The sequence below is a fragment of the Culex quinquefasciatus genome, chromosome 2 (genome assembly GCF_015732765.1).
Source record: "Culex quinquefasciatus strain JHB chromosome 2, VPISU_Cqui_1.0_pri_paternal, whole genome shotgun sequence".
In the NCBI taxonomy this organism is placed as follows: domain Eukaryota; kingdom Metazoa; phylum Arthropoda; class Insecta; order Diptera; family Culicidae; genus Culex; species Culex quinquefasciatus.
This window is the reverse complement of record NC_051862.1, coordinates 7,514,988-7,539,539: the sequence shown is the minus strand read 5'-3', so window position 1 is coordinate 7,539,539 and position 24,552 is coordinate 7,514,988. Positions and strand designations below refer to the sequence as shown.

Genomic DNA, 24,552 nt, shown 5'->3' with positions numbered 1-24,552 from the left:
ACAAAACAGTTTTGCATCATTAGCTTTGCCTTGAGGTGAAAAGTCATCGATTGTGATTGGACACTCAATTATATTTTAACTGAATGAATGTACATGGAAGAGAAAATCAAAATAAAAAAAAATAAAAAATCATTTGCTTTGCCCTACGAATCTCCAATTCTCCATACAAATCTGCGAGTTGGTCTTACAAAATAGGTATGTGATAATGAAGTCCGTTTTCCGATCCGATCAAATTTTCAGTGAGAAAAATGTGACACTTCGTGAGTATTTTTCTAGACATTTTCATCAATGTTTTCATAACAATAGTTAACTAACTCTTGAAACTTTTCAAAGTTTGTTGAAAGCTTTTTTTGATGTGTTCAATTTTCTACCTTACTCAGTGTGGTTCAATACGATTAATTGTGTATTTAATAAGTGTTTTTCTTTTTTTCTAATCTTCAGCTTATAAATGTCACCCCGGTTTATGATTCTGAGCTATGTTTTTTTTTTTTTTTGAAAAATAGAATTACACTCAAACCCCGATGATTTGACACCAACTGTTGTCAAACACACGGGGTATTTTTTTAGTTTTACACCCCTTTTATACGGAGTTCACACACACAACCAAACGTTTGTTTTGATAGTGTGCATGAGCGCCGTGTAAAAAGTGACCAACACCGGAAGTAGAGTGTATCATTTTTAAATTCAGTTTTAGATGGCAAATCAAACTTGCAATCGAAAATAACTTACAGTGCACTTTTGCCAAATTAAAGATATTTTAAGGTAAATTTGTTCGAAAAATGTTATTTTTTTGAAAATTAAAAATACTTTCTCAAGAAGAAGAACCACTACATAAAATATCCATTAGACTGAGAAAATTTCTAACAATTTTTCGTAATTAAAATACGCAACTTTTGGTACTCAAAATTACAGGCCGTCGCTGAAATTTTGAAGTTGAAAAAAGTTGATTATTTCTCGTTTTTGTCATTTTCCCGTTTTTGGGCACGATGCGTCGGAAGATTCAAAAAAATATATCTCGGAATCCTGTTAATGAACCTCGCCCATTTTTGAATTTATTATGTGAAATTTTCCGAGGAATCCGATAAAAATATGTTTAGTCATAGGCTATTTGGTCCAGACACGGTCAAAACGGCATTAGAAATTTTCATAACACTTTTTTCAAATGTTAGGCTAAATTTTCCAAACCCCTAACTATTTTTCCATCAAAGGCCAACTAATCACCTTTCATTTGCATCTAAGACAGCTGGAATCGGTTGAAATGAAGCGAAGTTATGATTTTTTGAAGAATTTTATTTTTGCGAAAATCGACGAAATTGGTCATTTTTTGGACCACCCTAACAATGCGTAGGTCCCTAAATGGCCAAATAAAAAAATACGGGTCTAAAAATTTCAGCCAAAGAACCTCCACTCTAATGTTGACCCAAATCATAGCACTTTTATTTATTTTCTTCAACCTTCATATGGAACTGCTGTTCATTGGAAATTATTGATTAGATTCTCAAGTTAGAAATCAAGCTTTTGGAAATTTTCTGTGCTTTTAAACAAAAATAATGTTGGAATCAAGAGTAACATTTAACAGGGGCAAACATAAATTATTTTGAAAATGTTCAAATGGTATGCTTGATTACGAAATATTTTATTGAGCAGAGCAATAAAAAATGCTTATTGTTTGAAAATGGCACACTTTATCAAAAAATGTTATTCTTTTTTGATTGCAAATTACATTTTACATTTTAAACATAAATTTTATAATGAAAAATTAATAATTGCATTTTGTAATATGGCGGTGGCCTACTAGATTTAAGAAATGATTTAAACTAGAAAACTAGAAATTCTTAAGTATTTTTTATGTGGTTGTCTAAAATTTTTATAACAAAAATGTTCGGAAATTTCTTCTGGAACTTATTTTTAATGCAATTGTTCCAACGAATTCATTCAAATTCACCCGCAAAATTGGCATTTTTTTAGAGGTAATAATGTTCGTTAAAAATGGGCTCCCCTAAATTAAATGAGCTCCTCTGATTTTTTCAAATGTGATTTTTACGACATTAATTCGCCCGGGAGAATTTGGTTCAAATTTGGTCAAATATTAATAGTGCTTCTTAATTAATGGGCAAAAATCTATCATTTGAAGAAAATATAAACTTAAATGGAACAGTTTGTGTATTGATACTGAGCGGAATTAGAAAAGTGACTTTTTCAGTGAATCAAAGAGGGAGTGCGAGAAAGTTTTGTGCAAACATTGTTCCCAACATCATATTCTATCATTTACGAATTGAACACGTAGAATTCCTTAACATGAGCTAAAAATGGGACAGGTTTTTATTCATGCCTAACAAAACAAAACTCTTCCAAAAAACTCATAACGTACTTCATTTCACTTGATGATGATGATGCCGACGACTGAGCGAGTCGTCATCTTCACTCCTCCCACGCCATCACCTCATCCGAAAAGTACTTTTGGCAAACTCAGTCCGCGAACATATTTCACCACTTTTTCAATCAACGTCAACGCAACGCGAAATTCGTCACGCAACAAAAGTAACATCAGCTCCGAAATAAAATGTCTAAAAAAGAAACGGCGCACAGTAGAATATAAAATCCTTCAGCGGTAATTTTTAACCGTCATTCCACGACTCAAAGCACGTGAAAAGTGCCAAAATTTTCCACGTGGCAGGAAATAACCATTTTCACTTGGCAGCAGCAGCAGCAGCAAAGCTGCGTTGATCTGTTTCTCCAAACTTAAGCCTATCAATCATAATTTATTACCGACGCCAAACTTTTTTTCTTGCTGAGTAAAAAAAAAAGCAAAGAGGAAAAACGCGCCCCAGCAGCCTTTGAAGCCGACTAAAAATTCCGGAAAAGCCTTGGTAAATTCTAAAGCGCATTTTTTTCTCGCCGAGACGCCCTGGAAAATGATCAAAAAACAATCCTGAAGGAATGAGGAAAGAAAATCCTTTCCCGCTGGGAGCTGGAAAATCAACAGGAAACCGGAAGTTGACAGCGAGGACCGACGACGACGACGACGGCTTAGAGAGCAAGAACAACTTTAAAAGCTCCCCCCACTGTTTCAAGGAAGACAGACACGGGAAAGAGAGCGAAGGCAGCGCAGGAAGAATTATTTATTTTATTTTTCTCTTAATTTACTCCTTTTTATTCACGATGGTGGGTGAGACGGCTTTGGGTGGGATTTTTTTGGGATCATGTCGGAAGAAGATGCGGAAAAATTTCGAGGGGATGAAAAGGGGAGAAAAAAAGGACTTCCAGATAGCTGAGCGTTTGGACCGGCCGCCGCGCGCAGGGATTGCAAAATCCGTTTGATAAACTTTCGCACAGCTTTTGTTTGTTCGTGATTACGCTGATCCGGTTTGGGGGCGAGTAAAGTTGGGGGTAAATTTATGATATTAATTCGATGTTAAAATTGTTTGAGCCTGATGCATTTGTTTGAAGAACATTGTGTTTTAATCCTTTATAAGAATAAATTCAATTATTAAATTCATGACATATTTCGACATTTATAAATCTATATATATAAAAAATTTCGATGGTTTTGTTCGAACGCGAATCAATTCAACACGGAACGTCGGATCGAGGTGCTCTATGTTGCGTTGGGTTCGTATAAGTCCAAGGAAGGTTCTTACGCCAAAAAGTTACAACTTTGGCCACTCTGGAAGCGATTCCGGAAAATCTGCAGATTGTATGGGAAAAGTTGCGTAAATCAAATTTTAATCACAGGAGGTTGAATAAGGAAAAAAATTAAAATTGCAACAAACGAAAAAAGGAAAAGACGAAGTTTTTCGGGTAAGGCTTGTTTAATATAAATTAATTAAGTGTCGATCAAGTTTTGATTTAAAAACGTTACTTAATCCACAGTGAGATTGTAATTTTCTGAGCTGACAAGTTTGTGATTTTGTAAATTTGTGAGTTTGCGAGTTTTTTGAGAGCTTGTGATTTTGCGAGTTTTTTTAAGTTTTTGAGTTTTTTAAGTTTGTGATTTTGTGAATTTAGGAGTTTATATGTTTGTGAGTTTTTAAGTTTGTGAATTTGTGAGTTAATGATTTTGTAGTTTAAGTTTTTGTAAGTTTGTGAGTTTGTGAATTTGTGAATTTGTGAGTTTCTGATTTTGCAAGTTAGTGAGTTTGTGAATTTATGAGTTTGTGAATTTGTGAGTTTGTGATTTCCTAAGTTTGTGAATTTATGAGTTTGTGAATTTGTAAATTTGTGAATTTATGAATTTGTGAATTTGTGAATTTGTGACTTTGTGAATTTGTGAATTTGTGAATTTAAAAATTTGTGAATTTTTGGATTTGTGAATTTGTGAACTTGTGAATTTGTGAATTTGTGAATTTGTGAATTTGTGAATTTGTGAATTTGTGAATTTAAAAATTTGTGAATTTGTAAATTTTTGAATTTGTGAATTTGTGAATTTGTGAATTTGTGAATTTGTGAATTTGTGAGTTTGTGAATTTGTGAATTTGTGAATTTGTGAATTTGTGAATTTGTGAATTTGTGAATTTGTGAATTTGTGAATTTGTGAATATGTGAATTTGTGAATTTGTGAATTTGTGAATTTGTGAATTTGTGAATTCGTGAATTTGTGAATTTGTGAATTTGCGAATTTAAAAATTTGTGAATTTGTAAATTTTTGAATTTGTGAATTTGTGAATTTGTGAATTTGTGAATTTGTGAATTTGTGAATTTGTGAATTTGTGAATTTGTGAATTTGTGAATTTGTGAATTTGTGAATTTGTGAATTTGTGAATTTGTGAATTTGTGAATTTGTGAATTTGTGAATTTGTGAATTTGTGAATTTGTGAATTTGTGAATTTGTGAATTTGTGAATTTGTGAATTTGTGAATTTGTGAATTTGTAAATTTGTAAATTTGTGAATTTGTGAATTTGTGAATTTGTGAATTTGTGAGTTTGTGATTTCGTAAGTTTGAGGATTTATGAGTTTGTTAGTTTGTGAATTTGTGACTTTGTGAATTTGTGAATTTGTGAATTTGTGAATTTGTGAATTTGTGAATTTGTGAATTTGTGAATTTGTGAATTTGTGAATTTGTGAATTTGTGAATTTGTGAATTTGTGAATTTGTGAATTTGTGAATTTGTGAATTTGTGAATTTGTGAATTTGTGAATTTGAGAATTTGTGAATTTGTGAATTTGTGAATTTGTGAATTTGTGAATTTGTGAATTTGTGAATTTGTGAATTTGTGAATTTGTGAATTTGTGAATTTGTGAATTTGTGAATTTGTGAATTTGTGAATTTGTGAATTTGTGAATTTGTGAATTTGTGAATTTGTGAATTTGTGAATTTGTGAATTTGTGATTTGTGAATTTGTGAATTTGTGAATTTGTGAATTTGTGAATTTGTGAATTTGTGAATTTGTGAATTTGTGAATTTGTGAATTTGTGAATTTGTGAATTTGTGAATTTGTGAATTTGTGAATTTGTGAATTTGTGAATTTGTGAATTTGTGAATTTGTGAATTTGTGAATTTGTGAATTTGTGAATTTGTGAATTTGTGAATTTGTGAATTTGTGAATTTGTGAATTTGTGAATTTGTGAATTTGTGAATTTGTGAATTTGTGAATTTGTGAATTTGTGAATTTGTGAATTTGTGAATTTGTGAATTTGTGAATTTGTGAATTTGTGAATTTGTGAATTTGTGAATTTGTGAATTTGTGAATTTGTGAATTTGTGAATTTGTGAATTTGTGAATTTGTGAATTTGTGAATTTGTGAATTTGTGAATTTGTGAATTTGTGAATTTGTGAATTTGTGAATTTGTGAATTTGTGAATTTGTGAATTTGTGAATTTGTGAATTTGTGAATTTGTGAATTTGTGAATTTGTGAATTTGTGAATTTGTGAATTTGTGAATTTGTGAATTTGTGAATTTGTGAATTTGTGAATTTGTGAATTTGTGAATTTGTGAATTTGTGAATTTGTGAATTTCGTGATTTCGTAAGTTTGTGAGTTTTTTGAGTTTGTGAATTTGTGAGTTTGTGAATTTGTGAGTTTGTGATTTTGTGAGCTTGTGAGTTTGTGAGTTTGCGAGTTCGTGAGTTAGTGAGTTTTTTGAGTTAGTAAGTTTGTGAGTTTTTTTAATTTAGTTTTTTTAAAGTTAGTGGGTTTGTGAGTTTGTGATTTTTTTAAGAATGTGATTTTGTGAATGTGTGAGTTTGTGAGTGTTAGAGTGATTTTCTTCTTTGTTTATTGGATAGCATTCCAATTACGTCAATTTTAAGTCAATTAATTAAGGAAAAATTCCGGCTAGAAACAACAAAAATCTAAAAATACTCCCTGTCATTGAAGTAACATTATAACTCCAAATTAGTTCCCATAGTTAAAACCAAGGAAATTGCCAAATTTCCAACCCATCTCGCACACACATAGTCAAACCACACAAAAGCGTCCGCCCAACCAAATGTCACAACTATTTCCAGCTCGTTAACGCACTCCTCACACGTACTCCCACAAACACACACATACTAAATTCCTGGAGACATCGTGTTATCCCCGCAAAGAACTTTTCAGGCGATGGGGAAGTTTGCCTTTTTGCCACCAGTTCTAAAATCAGCATCAGCTGTGAGGGAGACATTCACCCCCACCGAGGAAGAAGGGCCTACTACACACGCCAAACATTGGTTTCCGTGTCAGTGCTGATTTTGGTTGTGGTTTTTGGAGGGCTTTGGGTTAGGGTAATTGGGCCAATTATTGGTTTTGGACTGTAGAGAAGTGATGACTTAATCAAAATTCAAGTATTTTGTTTGTTGAGTTATAACTTTTTGAATATTTCGAACGTTTTGTTGAACGCTTTGTTTGCTTAAAAACTAAAAATTATAGATCTTGGTAATTAAGTTAAGGCCACCTTACCCTACTTACAACAGAGAGACAAGCCAAAGGCACACGCCCGGTTCGAATTAGACTTTGAGGCCAACTTTCCCAAGACCCAAACCCCCTCCCCCTGAAGAGCGCCAACGCTCGCATCTCGTTAAGTAAGTTGTTTGAATTGGTTCCTGTCCTGATGGTGGCCCTCGCTCCTCTTGAAATAACCGTTCGTTCGTTCACATACTCGTGTGCACACGTTTTTCCCAAAACATCCAACTTCTCTGTACGCACTTGGCGAGGTGAAAGCCTTATTAAAAGTCACACACACACACACGGTGAATGTGTCGTCCCGGGAAAGGTGGGAAAAGTTTGGGCGTGGCGGAGGAAACGGTTGGCCCCGAGGCTTAATGAGTGCTGTGGAACCGCTTTTCAAGGATTCTCCGAAAATTGCGGAAAGTTATGAGCCTCCAAGGCTCGCAGGTTGGAGGAAGGGGAAACAACATACCTCAAGTACACACGCGCGGATACCTGGCAACTTGGCGGCGGTGGAGTACAACTTTCCGGTTTTTCAAGCTGAAAGCGCTGAAAAGTGAGGACTTGTTTTTGTTGGGAGAAATTCTACCTCTACCACATACATGGTGTTTGTGTGTGCTCGAGACCGGCTCTCTTTTTACCCCGGGAAGAGGTGCGCATTTTCAGCGTTTAGTGTTTTCCCATGCGGAAAATGTTTTAATGAATTGAAATTTGCTGCAGGAAATGTACGTACCTGTATGGTAGGTTGGCCGCCGTAAAGTGGACGCAGCCAGCCAGGACGCGGAAAATTTACCCGAAATAAGCGGGAAGTACCTCGGATTCTGAATGGAAAGTGGACAAAAAGAGTTGGAGAACCATCGTGGAATACTTTGGTTGAGGACGTATTGAAACGTTTTCCATTTAACTGTTGAATGCGAAAGCTTATTGTTTCAAACAATTAAAAAAAATTGTAGACACATTTTTCAACATGTTAAAAGTAAAAAGTTGATCAGTTTTCTTGCTTTTTTCAAAATGCTGTCAAAAAAGCTGTCAAATAACTTTTATAAAAAAAAAAGTATTTGAGACTCTATCATTTTTCAGAGTGATAAACTTAATCAAAAAAATAGGTTTAATAGAATTCAAATTTAATTTAATTTTCATATAATTACCAAAACCTAACAAACTCAAGAAAAATCTGACCAAAAATTATAAAAACAGGTCATGATCGAAACGATAAAAAAATAGAGAAAGTTATTCTATTTTTTCAATTTTCAAAAACTTTAAAAGTTAACTTGAACTTTAATTTATTTAGAAAAAGTTCAGTTCATTTTTGAAACCTCTAAAAAAATATTTAACTTGTGCTCATGTTCCAATGGATGTGAAAATTCACAGAAATTGATTTAAAAAATCACATTTTTCAAAAATATACGATTTTGAAAAAATATATGATTTTGCACAGCACTTGGAAGTACATGGTGTACTTTTCAACAAAAAGGGATGAATCCCGCATAGTTCGGTTTTTATGTATGAGAAATTCATTTCGGATTGTAATTCATAGGACAGAGTGCAGCGCAAAATCAAACTTTTTTCAGTAAAATCGCTGTATCTCGGCAATAGTCCATTTTAGTTTGTGGTTTACATTGATTATTATGTAAAATTGTCCGGGGAACACGATGGTGATAAAATAAAACAAATTAAAATATAAAGAATTGGTCAAAACAGAATTTTAATACTTAAAACGTTAAAATATAATTTAAGTGAGCATTGAAGGGTTAAAATTTTATTTTTATTGAATTTTCAATAAAATGCAACCTGTAGAAAGTTTTTTGATCAAATAGTTGCTAAGTTATGATTAAAAGAAAAGAAAGTTTTTTAGAAAATCGTCAAAAAAGAGGGCGGTTCCAAAAATAGAAGGATGTTCTAATCAGCACCGAACTTGGGATTTCTGTAAACTATCGATAGATGAACGTTCCCTCCAAGTTTGGTCCAAATCGGTTAAGGTCGAGTCCAAAAGTGTATTCAGTTGACCTGGAATGACCCATATGTGTTTTGAAAAAGTAATGAATGTCAGTAGGTTTTGGGCTGATTCATAAAAATAAACTTATTCCGATTGCGTGAATAATTTTTTTTTGTGATTATTAGTATTCCATCCACAGGATAAAAAATAATTAAGGGAAAAATGTTATTAAGGGAAACTTGAAACGAATTAAGTTTAAGTTCTTTATCCTAATCGAGAATTGACATCTTTAATTATGTTGTTTTCAGCACAAATAATTATCCAAAAATTAAATATTAATACACAGTAAAAAAAAATGAGTTATTTTGTATGGTGTAAAATTTTTAGGTTCAATATTACCTCTTTTTTATTGCCTCTTTTATGATGTAATATTACCTCAATTTAGACTGAAAAAGTGACGTTTTACCGCAGAAGAGGTAAATTTCAACATTTTTAAAGGTAAAACTACACATTTTTTCTGACATAGAAAATGTACTCATTCCCAGATGCAATATTACCATGATTTTTTTTACAGTGTAGAGTGTATTGTATAGACTAAAAGATTCGATTTGATGTGCTTATGGTTTTTTTGCTTATTTAACACGCTTTTAACATTAAGGGGTTACATACATGTAGAAATCACAAAAAAATCATATTACAGAAAAATTATTGAATCCACTAAAAAGATGATTTTCAATCACTCCTGAAAGTTTCATGAAGATATTACATGATTAAACTGAGTTAGAGACGATTTTAAGCTCAACATTTTGCAATGCACAAAGCGGACTGTCAAACTTTTTGAGCGTTTTTCTCGAAACACCGAGTGGATTTACGGGTGCCACGATATCTCGAGATGGGATGGACCAAATTGGCTGAAATTCGGGGTGAAGACTCCCAAGACATATCCCGTGTGCATGACGAAGCTCGATTTTTAAATTTTGCTTTTCAAAAAAATACAAAAATCAAAAACTGACGATTTTTTATATGAAAAACACAAAAATATTTTAATCTTTTTTTTAAATAAGTTTTTTGAAAATCGGCCTTCGTCATGCACACAGGCCCGGCTTAACGAGTCTTCACTAAAATTTTGAGCCGATTTGGTTAAGGCAGTGTTGAGATATCGCGGCACCCGTTTTTTGAAACTGCTAGCTTAAAAAAGCTATATCTCGGCAATGACCAAATGTCTTCTAATTTGTTTTGATAATAGATAAAAATGTATATTTTAATGCCCTGAAAACAGATTTTAAATAAAATTAAGTGTATGCTAACACCAGCCTCTGACTTTTTTGTCGATTTACATGTATGTAACCCCTTGAAGCACCTGACAAATCCCCTTGAGTAACAAGTAAGTCATTTCAGTAAACATTACCTACCCATATCGTTTAAGATAAAAAGGGGTTCCCCCTTTCCATCAAACTCCACTCACACTTAGTGACATAAAAAAAAACACGTACACAAAAAAGTCCCACACCACTTCCATTCTACCGTAGCATCCCTTATCCTTGGACCATGTCCAGTTAAAAAAAGGAAGAAAAAAAAAATCACTGAGAGCAAAGTAAACAGAGTATGTTCCAGCATAGGTAAGGTAATAGAGGGACGAGGAAAAAAAACACAGAAATAACGAAATCAACGAGGCGAAAAGCAAGAATGATAATGATCTCCCCCTTTTTTGTGTCACCCTGTACTTTTCCCCTCTCTTTTCGTGATAAGGGTGAAATGACTTCCTGAAATAAAGGGTGGGGGAAAGCAGATAGGGTTATGTCTCAGGATACTGACATAAAAATAATAATTAAATGCAAATATTGCTCAAAGTGGTGTAGGGTGGTGAAAGGTGTGCGAACCAAATTCCAAGCATGATTAGACAGCAGGTCGACCTGGTCGGATTTCTGTCATTTGAGAGCATTAAGCAGGAACTGAGAAAATGCTTCTCTTGAGAGCAAACAAGAATTCATGCGAGCAAATACGATGGTAAAAAATGTCAATATTTGCACTGAAACATGTGTTCCGAAGAAGAAGCTAAAATTTAAATGAGAGTTAAATTCGAGGAATGCTTTGTTGTTAACTATGCGTCTCCTTTAAATAATATTAGTTATATCTAACCAAAGGAGGCGGACTGGTTTTTATGAAAAGTTTTCATAACTGGATTCACTGGAAATCTCTTTCAAAATCCACAGCACAACTTTCAAAGAATTTTCTCAAAAGCTCAGCAGGCGTGGTTCCTCCACTCTAGAAAGCTTAAAAGCATCCCTGTTGGTGTGCAGCAAACTTGCAGCTGAATCATCCCGAAACTCTTCATGGCATGCTGTGTGCGATATCTCTCTGGCCAAAAGAAGACATTCTTCGTGGCGTGTGGGGCTGGGTTGGCCCAAGATTTTCAAGACAATCCCCGGAACATTGCTAATGCTGGCAGGTGTGTAATCGGTTTCCATCGGGATCCACTTCTTCCCGGCAGGGATGCTGCCGCCCCGGTACGGTGGACCACATCCATTATGGGCGATGGCTGGAGTGGTGGCGGTGGCATGAAATTCCATTCCGGGGAACACAACCCTCCCTCCGGGGTGATGATGTAGGGAAATTTTCAACAATGGCCTGGTCCTTCTTCTTGAGTGGAGAGCGCATAAAGGAGAGTGATTTATTGCATGGGGTCATGCCGTTGAAAAGTGGATCGTCCCCGGAGAAGATGACGACGCCCCCTTTTTGTCTTACACTCTCGCTGGCTGCAAAACCGGATGAGATTCTGGAAGGAAATGGAATCTCACCGAACGTTCCCTTCCCCCAGGAACTACTTCCGGAAGGTCCTTGTGAAAGTTACACAGTGGGATTAAGATTTAAAAAAATAGGCAGATCGAGAGTTAAACACAGATTAAAATAATTCTATTCAAATCAAATTTTAACTTTATTTCTCAGCAACTCTCTTAAATTGACATTTCGATTAAATCTTTGTCCCAATTTCTTCAAATATTTTACCAACTGTGCGGTTGATGATAATGTAGTCTTAATGGAATTCTTAGCACTATTGGCCGGGAATAGTTTACATAGTGCTTCAGCTTGCCAACGAAAGCTCCTAATGATTACTAACGATCGGTTTCATCCATTGGCTTGCGGGGTCTGGATGAAAATTCCTCGGAAATTCCACTTTATTATCCAAAGTGATTTCAGTTGAAGCTGTGAGTGCTGTTATTCGACCACATTTTCCGGAAGGAAAACAACAACTTTTCTTCTCTCTGATCCGACCTAACCAATCGGTTCCCAGTATCGCATCACCTTTCGCGCTGTTTTGCTCTGTTAAAAATGTTTCTCAAAAGCAAACAAAATTACATTTTCAGCAAAAAAAAAAAATCCTAGATTGAACGCAAACATCAAACACTTTCGCGCTTGGATTCACTTCATTTCTTTTTCTGCTCGTGGAAAGTATTGCGAACTCCTTATCAGCGGAACGAAATAACACACGCACACTTTCACCGCGGGAAGAAAACAACAATAGCTTGTGTGAACCGCTGGAACTTTTCCCCGTGAAAGGGATCTCCGGAAGCGAAACCTTTTACACGTGGTTGAGACATGGTGGGGTGGTTCTTCCGGGTTGGAAAAAAAACACTTTTATGTTTGAAATGTAAAATTTAGGACCACCCTAGCCGAGGGCAGCTACTTGTTGTTTTCGTAACCTCTTTTAGCTGCACGTGATGGGTTGCTAAACTAATCCTGAGAGGGATTTACCGAACGGATGATGCTGCTTCGGGATTTTTCCTCTGCTTAGTTGATATTTTTAAAGTTTGCGATACTAAAGAATTGTCGATTTTTATCAAAATGTCATAACTTCTACTCGTGGTGACTTACAAGAATGCAGACCCATACTTTTGCTCTGTTTTGGTATCGACCCAGAACAAATCAAATAGAGCATATTTGAAGATTCTTTTAAAGTTCTTTATCTTTTTTCAGACAATTTCTGAAAAAAAAAAACATTCGTATTTGAGAACTTTGACATTTTTTTGTTCCTAAATAAGGCCATTGAGTAATTCTTTACGAAATCGGTCAATTTCGTACATTTATATAAAATACAAGGCTCCATACAATTTGGCAGCTATCCATACAAAAATGGATCGAAAATCTGAATCTTTTCAAGGAATTTTCTGATCGGTTTGGTGGCTTCACCAAAACTGTAGGCATTAATGGTACACGGATTTTTTCCGATATTTAAATTAATTTTTCTTTTCACAAAAAAAAACAATTTCCAGAAATCCACATTTTCTGTTTAAAATTTTTCGATATATTCAAGGGGACAGGGGACAAAAACCATAGAAATGCATGGAAAAAAAACTGCAAAACTAAATATGCCACTTAAAGTTTAGTTTTAAAAATACCTTTTTGAAATGAATAAACGTTAAAAAAATGTATATTTTTACCGAAAAGATCAGAAAATTCGACTTTTTTTTAAATTGAAAATAAGACCAATAGTTTTTAAGATGCTGGCACTCCCCCAAGGGGACGAAAAAATTGCTTAAAATTAAAATTTTCATTACACTTTTAAAGACTTTAAACAACATTTAAAATTTTTGCTAAAAAAATATTTAAAAATTATAGAAATTTTGCAAATTGTAGGTAGTTGCATTACTGTAAAATGTATTATTCAATTTAATGTTTCAAAAAATCATCGCATACACAAACATCGGATTTTCGAAACATGAGATAAGCGAGTCTGAATTGCATTAATGTATAAAAATCTTTATCTTGAGAATAGATTTTCTGTTCTAATTGGTGTTAACAGCAGTGCTTCTAAACTTATTCCATTCATTCCTCCCCCCCCCCTTGGCTAGTTTTCAAGAACCTCATTCCCACCTTTGAATTTTCAACAAATTGGTAATCAATGTAATGTATGTGGAAGTTTTTTGTGCTTGCGCATTGATTTATAAATAATCAAAGCATTTCTTTCAATCAATTTGTATTACCTGCTGTATTTAATGGAATGGAAAATAATTTTTTATTGTTTTCAGAAAATGTAATTTGAAAACTCAATCATTTATCAAAGCTCAACTATTCATACTTAAAAGTTGCATCTCAGAATTTTTGGTAAATAATGTACTCAATATATCGAATGAATTCAAAACATCACAAATATTTTTATTTGTTCAGAATTCAAATTGTTATTAATTTTCAAAAAAAAAAACTGGTGGGTCTTAAATAACAGCTCATGACCAATTCAAGGAAATTATTTATAAATAGTTTGTTTTTTTAATAACTGTTTACACCTGAAATAATAAAAAGAAACTTGTATCGATTTTCAATTCGTTTTTTGCACAATTCTTTTTAAATTCCCATTATTTATTTATTATTTTTTTATTTTTACTTTTTGCCAGCTGTATTTATAAACACATTCAAAGACGAAATCTGAGATATCAAAGAAATTGCAGAGGTTAAAAAATTATTGTAATAAGTCATTCAAAGAATCTGGTACATTCTAGTAATATTTAAGTTTATTTTAAAACATTTGATCATTTGATTCTTATTGCATCCTCATTCCCCCCCAAGAAGGGTCAAATTCCTCCTCAGGGGGGAATTCCTCACCGGTTGAGAAACACTGTGTTAACAGCTAAAATGTAAACAGTGATTAGAAATTTTAAGATAAAAAATAGCATCTTGGAAAAAATCGATTTGTTTTATTTTGGAAAACATGTAATAGAAAATTTCAAATGTTTTTTTTTCTTATTCCGTTATGAAACTTTTTACTTTCTTTTGTCGCTTTCGAATAACGAAACGGACTAGTCACTTCTCATCGCCAGGAATACTTCTAAAATGTACTTTCCAGCATTCATTTGATCTTTGATTTTTTTTTTATAAATTAAAAAACAATCCTTGCGCTGGAAAATGTTCAAATTAAGTGGTGTTGTCCTTTAAAAAATGTTGTTGTCTTTATTAAGATAAGCATAACAAGAGAGCATCCCTGTAGAATATTTTTCCATCAAGTTATTCCGAACAACAAAAATCCTGCGCAAGCAAAGCACAAAGTGTGGGGTCCCCAAAAACGCGTGCACTTAGTTTTTCATACAAACTTTGGAGAAAAACAGTCATTTTTGTCAATTTTTGTAGGTCAGTGTTATTATAGAATCGAAATTCAAAGAAAACAAATTCTAGACCGTATTTTCAACATGAGCAGTTCTCTACGGAATCGGTATTTTTCTTTAATTTTAAACATTCAATATTAACATTCAATATCACGCCCATTTGAAATGTTAGTCTTGATTTTAAATTTTTGAAAGTATTTTTTTCGAAAAGATCGGAAATTTCACGAATGTTTCATATTTTAACATTGTAAATCGGACCTATAGTTGCTGAGATATCGACATTAGAAAATGATGGGTTGTTTGGGTGAGACTTAGAAAACATCAATTTTCCTGTTTTTTAACCTTTGCATGGCAATATCTCAGCAACTATGGGTCGTATCAACAAAGTCTGAAGAAGCAAAATATAGATAATTTTCTCAGCTTTTCAAAAATATTTTTTTCAAAGGTTGGCAAACATGTGCACTTATTTAAAAAAAATGAAAAACTGCGACTATTTTCAAAAAAGTTACCTGAAAATGGCTATAACTTGAAAACGGTGCACTTTATCAAAAACTCACTAAAGTACTTTTTGATTGCAAATTCCATTTTACATCGAAAAATGAAATTGAAAAATTTTTGCGACCAATATTTCGATTTTTTGAAAAAATCTGTATCGATTCAAAAAATCATAACTCGGTCAAATATTTTTTGCTCATTCTGGAAATTACTGAAAAGTTGGTATTTTATGTCCTCTAAAACATATCAAAAAATAAAAAAAAATTAAAATAGTGTTTTTTTGCAAATCAAGTTTTAGTGACAAAAAGTAAAATTAAAAATCACCAAAAAATTTTACCGTGTATCATTTTTTTTTCAGTGTAGTCCTTATCCATACCTACAACTTTGCCGAAGACACCAAATCGATCAGAAAATTCCATCAAAAGATACAGAATTTTGAATTTTCACATATCATTTTTGTATGGACAGCTGCCAAATTTGTATGGAAAATGATATGGACAAACTAATGATGCAAAATGGCTTCTTTGGGCATACCGAAGGCACCAAAAAAGTTTCAGCCGGATTAAAAAATACAAAAAAAAATCGTATGACCGAAATCTCAGAGAATTGCTCACATGCTAAAAATATATATGGGACATTTTTGCAAACATAGGACAGTAGAAAAAATTGAATTAATCTTATCACTTTAATTCATTGTACTCATCAAAAATTTAATTGATTTGAAAAATGACAAACAGTTGAAACTCCCATCACAAAGGAATCAGTTTTGCCTTCCAAACTAAATTCAATATAATATATGAAACATGATATTACGCTTTTGCTCTCAACGCTCGCTCGTTCTAATATTATTACACTTTCTGCAGCGCTGTTCATCCCTTTTTATTGAGTGCTGCTGTTGCTGCTTTTTGTGCTGACTCAAAGCCTGCCCCTGGCGGCTGCGAAAGGGGCTTCCGGCAATTGGTCAAATATATCCCCAAAAGTGGAACGACTGAACCGATGTCGACGTCCTCGAGTGTGGTGCCCAGCTGACGTCAATTGTCGTCATCCCACCCTTAAACTGATGCTGTCACATCATATCGATATCATATTTTGCCAGAACGATGGTGATTTGCAGCAGCAGTGACATTATTAAATTGTGTGCGGGTGTGTGTGTGTGTGTGGTGAGAGCAATAAAATTCTTCCTACCCCTGGCCGTTTCGGAGTCGGTGCACATTCCCCGATAAAAGGATAATATTTTTACAACCACACATACTCACAGTGAGACATACTCACACACAGAGGGAGATTCGGTCTGCTGCTTTTTGGGGGTTCAGATCAGCACACACACACCAAATCGGACAATGACCCGACTTGGGTTCGAGGGGAATTTCCAGGGCTGGTGACATCGTCGTGTGTACTCATACAGACTGACCTAGACGATGCAGGACGAATCTGAATCAGCCGAGATTGCAAAGTGCAATGAAATTGTGGTGGGACGTCGTCGCTTTTCGATTTTGGTTAGCGCAAATGTGTGAATTCATTAAAACGAGAAGGCTAAACACAGTGGAGCACCTTTTAAATCCTTTTTTTTACAGTTGAGTGTTCAAAAACATGGGCTATTGAACCTAATTTAATTTTTTTTATAAAAAAAAAATGATTTTAGTAAAATTTAAATCCGTTACAATTTTTATATTTTTTTTAATTTTTCTTTTATCAATTTCATGTTTATTGATTTTGCACGCCACTGTCCTCCAATGCCATAACCATCGTCAACTGACCAATACCCATGTGCAACATAAACGATTGAATTTTGCAGTGTGTTATGCGGCAATCTGCACCGTCATTATCATCATCACATTCTCCAGGATAAACGAACCTTCTTTGTGATCGATTTTGAAGCCCCCAATTGGATGCAGCTCGGACCAAAGGTATCAAATCGAATGATGCCTTCGTCTGATTGGCAATCAGCAACGATCTGCGTCCAAGCTGCTGATTGCAGGCCGATTCTTTAAATCTCTCCCGCTCAAAGATCCACCTTATACGACGAGGGGAGGTTAATTTCGTCCGAGGTTCACAAAACTTAATTTAGTGGCCGCCAACGTCTATCAAGATAATGATTTCCTCGGTCGGTGTGGAAGGGCCGAAAGAAAAAGGATCTCCCAAGAACAAAGGTCCATCGTCGTCGTCATCATCATCATGCCGAGCGGCCAAGGCCAGATGTGCAACGACGAAAAAATAAAAGAACAATGTGAGGGTGGTGGCGGTGAGGATCCTTCGTCCTTTTTTTCCCCAGCAACATACGGAACCTTCCTTCCAGATAACGAAAGCCAGCAGAAAGCTAGTGAGATTCACTACAAAGTTGCCTCAAGTCGTCCACTTGTGGCTCTTTTCCGGCAGATTTGTCTTCTTCTTGTTCTTTTTTGCCCACCCAAGATCTGGACCATATATCATCGTACAGAATCTACCTCAATTGAGTGTATCACACGTGCACGGTCTACCTTTGCCTACAGTCTGGTGGCCTGGTGGCTTGTGGTGCACCTTTTCGCCAGCTCGCCACAGTTGGAAGGTGAAGGACGATGGAAAATAAAAGTTCTAAGAGGGACCACTATCAGCGGGAAGAATACTTACGGACCTCTGTTAGCGAAAGTAAAATGGTGAAATGGGATTTAACTTCAAATGGTGGGCTCTTTTGAGAAAGGTTCTCTTTTTTCTGGGTAGATCTGTTTGATAGTCAAGAAAAATTGGAAACGTTTTTGTGAAGTTAAAAATCTCCTCTTGAGAATATTTGTTTCATTGGTAAAAGTTTTTCGTGTTCGTTTTAACTTTAAACATTGACTTTGCATCGAAAACTTTGTGTTTAGTTCAGTTTAGACTTTTATAGACTCGTTATTTAAATTATCATGATCAGGTTTTATTTTAATTTGTTGCAGTTCTCGAATGACAAAACGGCCCACTTATCAACGCCAAAAAACAATACTGAAATAGTAGTTTATGCAACAAGTTGCAAAAAGAAGATTCTTTTTTTGGATAAATTCGACGAGTGCTGAAAAAATCAAGTTTTGCAACTAGTTGCTTACAACATTTTTTGCAATTCCGAAAAACGCTTCTTGAATGGAATTTTAGGTCAAACATTCATGTGTTTATTAAATTCACCCTTCAAAACAAAACAAAATATTGAAAAATGTTACTTTTCGATAATAGTGTTGAAAAGTTCAACTTTTCAGCACTCATTTCTGTGTTGAAAAGTAAACTTTTCAGAAATGGGTGCTGAAAAGTTGAACTATTCAGCACTAGTATCGAATAGTAAAAAAAAATCTTTTTGCCACTTGTTGCATAAACTACTTTTTTGAAATAATGTCATGTAATTTCAAAAGAAAAGAAATTAAGAAAAAAAAGACTTTTTTTCATTTGACATGAAATGGAAATTCTTGGGCATTTTTCAAATTGTTGAATAAGGGAAATATTAGCAAAAATATAGAATTATTGTTAAAAATGAGTGTTTTTTGAATTTATTTTTTTCAATTGATCAAAAGATAACACAGCAGAACAAAATTAAGGTAATGCTGCATCTGGGAATGGAAGAATTTAGGGTGTCCAATTTTCCCGGGTTTTGAATTTCCCGGGAAATGGGAAAAATATTTTTATAAACCCGGGAATTACCGGGATCCCGAGAAATTGCTTAAACAATCAAAAAATCTATGTTTTCATTATATTTGTTATGTTTTTCAAGCTTGAACCATGGAATTCGCTCAACAATATTATCCTCTATTCTAAAAAAGAAAAACAACAGTTTAAAAGAAATTGAAATTTGATTTTTTGTTCTTTGTTGTGCTTTGCATTTTAAACGTGCTACAATTTTTATTCCAATGTGATTGAAATATAATAAGTCTTTTATAAATATAATTATTTTATATATTATTTTATATGACATGACTAGAAAAGCTTGAATTTTTTTAAGCTGTCTTTAAAGTGACAACAAATAAAATGAAACCAATCAATATTGAGTTTTACATACATTTTGAAATTTCATGTTTTATATAAAACATATTTTACAAATTGTTTTAAAGTTACTACTGCCAACTGTGCAAAATCGGAATAGGAGTCTGAATAGGTACAGGAGATTTTATAGCCATATTTTGAAATCGGTGTACCGTAAACTGGGGTGACATTGATAGAATTTTGATTTATTTTTGGAATATTTTTCAACTGGTAAGGTTTATCTTAAGATTAATATTTTTAAAACATGTACTGGGGTAGGCCACACAAGGTGCATGCACTATTTTTGATAAAAAGGTTTTTCAATAGTGTTAAAAAAAATAGTTGCATTGAAAATTCATATTTTGAATTCCGGGGTGACTTTGATAGTCATAGATATTCTTGTAAAAATCAGATGTAATGCGTTCAAATTTTATTTTTAAGTCAAATGTACCATTACTAAGGTTGCTGATAAATGTGTAACAAAAAAAATCCATGTTTATAATTAGTTAACTAAGTTTATAAGCTTTTTATCAAAATACATATAAATTTTAGGTAAAATTGTTATAAAATCAAAATTTTGGCAAAAATTCGATAAAACAATTTTTGTTATAAAATTATCGAATCATATTGCACTCGAAACTGAAATCTAAGCAAGAATCAAAAGTTTTCACATTTTATATGAAATTTGTTCTACTAAAAATGCCCATAAATTGGGAGATTTTTTTGAATTATGTTTCCAAAACACATAATATCAATTATTTACAGACTTATTTTACTTTCTCCTAGTGGAAAATTGTATAAAGAATCCAAAAATGCATTCCATTTTTTGATTCGAAATCAGGTTCATTGAGAAAATCATGACACTTTCAGAATATTAAAATAATGCTATTTATCAACATTTTCTTTATTATAGTTAACCAACTTTTTAAACTTTTCAAAATTTTATGAAAGCTTCTTCTTGAGGTACTTTGAACACTTCTCTACCACGATCAGAATGATTCCATACCATTCCGTACGTATTTAATTTGTACTCTTCAGTTTGCGGGAAAATCTCAAACCTATCAAAGTCACCCCAATTGTCAAAGTCACCCCGTTTTATGGTACTTATTGTTTTGTTCTGCTCTTGTTTTAACCGAAGTCATTCAAAATATTATGCATTAATGTTGGCTTAAATAGCTGTCTTATTTCATTACATTTGTCCTGATTTGCCCCAGATGCCGGTGTTTGATGTAAATTAATTCAACGTGATATTTTTTCCAAATTTAAAATCTAAAATATACGTAAATATAATACCCAGTCATTAAATAAATAAAAATAAAATAGAAAATATTTAAAGCACTAGGCAATTTTCCCTAATAAGCCAAATGCTGATATCTGGAGTTTTTTTTAAAGTTCCAATAAACCAAATTATCAGTTTTTGCTTTTTGGGTGTTTTTTAATACCCCTGAATCAAGGAGGTTTTAACACCCAAACAGCAAAAACTGGAAATTTTTCAAAAAAAATCCGGATATATACCGTATACAAATTTTAATACTTTATCATTCTTATCGATTACTCAGTATTCAACTGTTCATCTATTTCCACAACTAAATTTGAATTTCCAGACCAAAATTTGTTGTTTTGTTCAATTTCGGGAATTCCCGAGACAAATTATAAAAAAAATCCGGGAATTTTGGAAATATCCCGGGAATTTTGTCCCGGGAATTCCCGGTATGGACGCACTGGAAGACTTAGTTGCAATTTGTTACAAGTGTACAAGTTTTTTTGGTTCATTGAATCTTTATTCGACTTGCATTACACGGCTTCAAACATTTAAATTCCACTGTGCTCCTTGATCCAGTCCCGAACAGCGGCCACACGGGAGTACACTCCTGGATATCCCGGTTCGGCACAACCGATACCCCACGAAACGACTCCAACCAGGGTCTTTCCCTCGACCAGCGGACCTCCGGAGTCTCCCTGGCAAGCGTCCTTACCACCGGCCTGGTATCCAGCGCAGATCATACGATCGGTAATCTGGTTGGTTCCATACGACTCACGACATTCCTCCTGGCTGACCGCTGGAACGTTGGTAGCACGCAGCGCCTCGTTCGACTCGGACGGGTTCTGGGTGTAACCCCAGCCGGAAACCTGCAGCAGCTGACCATCCTCAACCTCCTGATCCTGCTCCGGAAGCTCAACGGCAAAGAACTCCTCACTCAGCTGAACCGACTGCTCCAACTCCAGCAGGGCAAAATCGAAGTCGATAGTGTTCGGGTTGTACTGGGGATGCTGGATGACCCGCTTGACCGGAACCAGCTGACCTCCGGAACCGTGCAGCGATGATCCAACGCGGACGTGGAGTCCAACGTCGTAATGGCTAGCGCAGTGCCCGGCGGTCAGAACCCAGTTTTCACCGATGATTGATCCACCGCAGAAGTGGCCGTACGACTGCAGCGAGATCTGGTACGGAACCTGCAGGATGTCGATCTCGAACCCTCCGACGATGCGTTCGCTGCTGGGCGGGGCGTTCCACCAGGGACGAGCCGGATGGCGCGCGGTGGAGGCACCCTGGACCAGGGCAACGCAGGCAACGGCGGACAGAAGGGTGATGAACTGGTTCATTGTTTGTGGGAAGGTACTGAACTGAATGATGGTTTGTCTTTGAGAATGCGTTGGTTTTTATAGTCGTTTGAGCGTGTCGTATGAAGAGCTACTTGAAGTCAGTGTTATCTTAGAAGATATGTGTAGGTGCTTCAAATTGAACTACTTTGAGTTATTTTAGGGTTTTTACTATATTGAAGTACATGTACTTGAAGCGGTTTTGTCAAAAATTCAAGTGCATTTATTTTTATCTATTAAGTCACCTACATGGTAAACTTAAGTTAGTTAAGCAGGAACTCGTTTTACCAGTATGAGTTTGAGATTTTTTAATTGTTAGTTTTGTAAATTTGTCTCGTAAGAACAATTGTACTAACAAACTAAACTCATATCTAAAGAAATAATTTCAACTGGAAGTATAAGAAATCTCCAATGCCAAAACCACTTTCTGGTCACGCCGAGGTAATAAACAATGTCACCTGCTGCTCCGACCTCCAACCCAAACCCCCAATACAGCCACTTTAAGTAGAGCTTCTCTATTTTTGGGCTGCCCCGCACTTTATCAAAGTACATAAAGTAAACTTAATAAACACGACTCGCTTTCTTTTTCTCTTCTTCCTCAGGAAAAGTTGCCACGATAAGATTCGTGCGACAAGCTGCTAGCTGCTGGTCATTTATTCTCCCACCACCCTCGACCCGTCGACGACCAATCCAAGGCGGGAAAAGGGGTCACCCTCCTCGGGCAATCTTATTAATAAAGAACGGATTTCATTCTGATAAGAATAATTTGATAAATAATGAAAATTGGCGACGGTGGTGGCGCCGACGAGGAAAAGCTGTGTAATTTTGAGCTTTTTTTTTTTTGCTGGAGCTTTCCGAGCGAATCTCTGGCTTGTGTCGAGCAGCACGTTTGGAGATTTGCTTTGCTACATGGAAGGATTTTATTTTACCCAACCACTCTCGTTCTCTCTGTATCATCTGAAAGCATGAAGAGATCAGCAGTAGAATTTTGGGCTTGGGGTGGGATTGTGTAAAATCACTGAAAGGGTTAACATTTCTGAGCATGTTGGATGATGGTTTGGTGCTAGAGATGGAAGACGACTCTATCTGGTTGATCTAGGCTGAATGACTTTAATTGAGATGAGCCAGATGGATTTAATTGGTTGAAATTTGGGAATTATGAGCTCGACTTGGATACAAAAAACAATGGTGAAGAAAACGTTTTCAGTTTTCAGATTACAAGAGCCCATTAGGCAAGATATTGTGAAGTGAAGAACGTTCTGACTTTCAATTTCGTCCTGCTGAATTCTTCAATTCTTCAATTCTCCAATTCTTCAATTCTTCAATTCTTCAATTCTTCAATTCTTCAATTCTTCAATTCTTCAATTCTTCAATTCTTCAATTCTTCAATTCTTCAATTCTTCAATTCTTCAATTCTTCAATTCTTCAATTCTTCAATTCTTCAATTCTTCAATTCTTCAATTCTTCAATTCTTCAATTCTTCAATTCTTCAATTCTTCAATTCTTCAATTCTTCAATTCTTCAATTCTTCAATTCTTCAATTCTTCAATTCTTCAATTCTTCAATTTTTCAATTCTTTTTTTTTAATTTTTTCAATTCGTTTGCTATTTTTCCTATTTTTCTGCACGTTTTCAGTATAAAGTCAAGTGAGCAATTCACTACGAAATCGGTCTTTTTATGAATTTTGATCGATTTGATGTCTTCGGCAAAGTTTTAGGTATGGTTAAGAACTACACTGAAAAAAAAATTATACACGGTAAAAAATTGTGATTTTTTATTTAACATTCTGTCACTAAAACTTGATTTGCAAAAAAAAATCTATTTTTATTTTTTATATGTTTCTGGGGACATCAAATGCCAACCTTTCAGAAATTTCCAGGTTGTGCAAAAAATCTTTGACCGAGTCATGAATTTTTGAATCGATACTGATTTTTTCAAAAACCAAAATATTGGTAGCAAAAATTTTTCAACTTCATTTTTTTATGTAAAATCAAATTTGCAATCGAGAAGTACTTTAGTGAAATTTTGATAAAGTGCACCGCTTTCAATTTAAAGCCAGTTTTTGGTAACTTTTTTGAAAATAGTAGCAGTTTTTCATTTTTTTTTAATTAGTGCACATGTTTGCCCACCTTTTGAAACAATATTTTTGAAAATTGAGAACATTCTTAAACATTCTTGATTTTAAAAATTTTAAATATTGTTTTCGAAAAGATCGTAAAATTTCACGAATGTTTCATATTATAACATTGAAAATCGGACCATTAGTTGCTGATATATCGTCTTTAGAAAGTAGTGGGTTGTTTGGGTGAAACTTAGAAAACATCAATTTTCCGGTTTTTAAATCTTTGCAAAAAATATTTTTTTCAAAAATGGACAAACATGGGCACTAATTTTGAAAAATGAATAACTGCGACTATTTAAAAAAGTTACCTAAAAATGGCTTTAACTTAAAAACGGTGCACTTTATCAGAATTTCACTTAAGTGCTTTTTGAATGAAAATTTGATTTTACATCGAAAAATGAAGTTGAAAAATGTTGCGACCAATATTTCAATTTTTTGAAAAAATCAGAAATGATTCAAAAATTCAAAACTCGGTAAAAGA

The 24,552-nt window shown here is 34.4% G+C and overlaps 2 protein-coding genes across 2 annotated transcripts in view; both read right to left on the bottom strand.

Annotated features, from left to right (window-relative positions):
• Positions 1 to 24,552, bottom strand: part of LOC6037447 (beta-1-syntrophin) — a 307,964-nt gene that overhangs the window by 90,259 nt on the left and 193,153 nt on the right. The window lies entirely within an intron of this gene.
• LOC6037449 (trypsin 5G1) lies at positions 21,114 to 21,955 on the bottom strand. Its single transcript, XM_001847309.2, has one exon. The coding sequence runs from the start codon at positions 21,950 to 21,952 to the stop codon at positions 21,161 to 21,163; it is 792 nt and encodes a 263-aa protein (XP_001847361.2). The 5' UTR covers positions 21,953 to 21,955; the 3' UTR covers positions 21,114 to 21,160.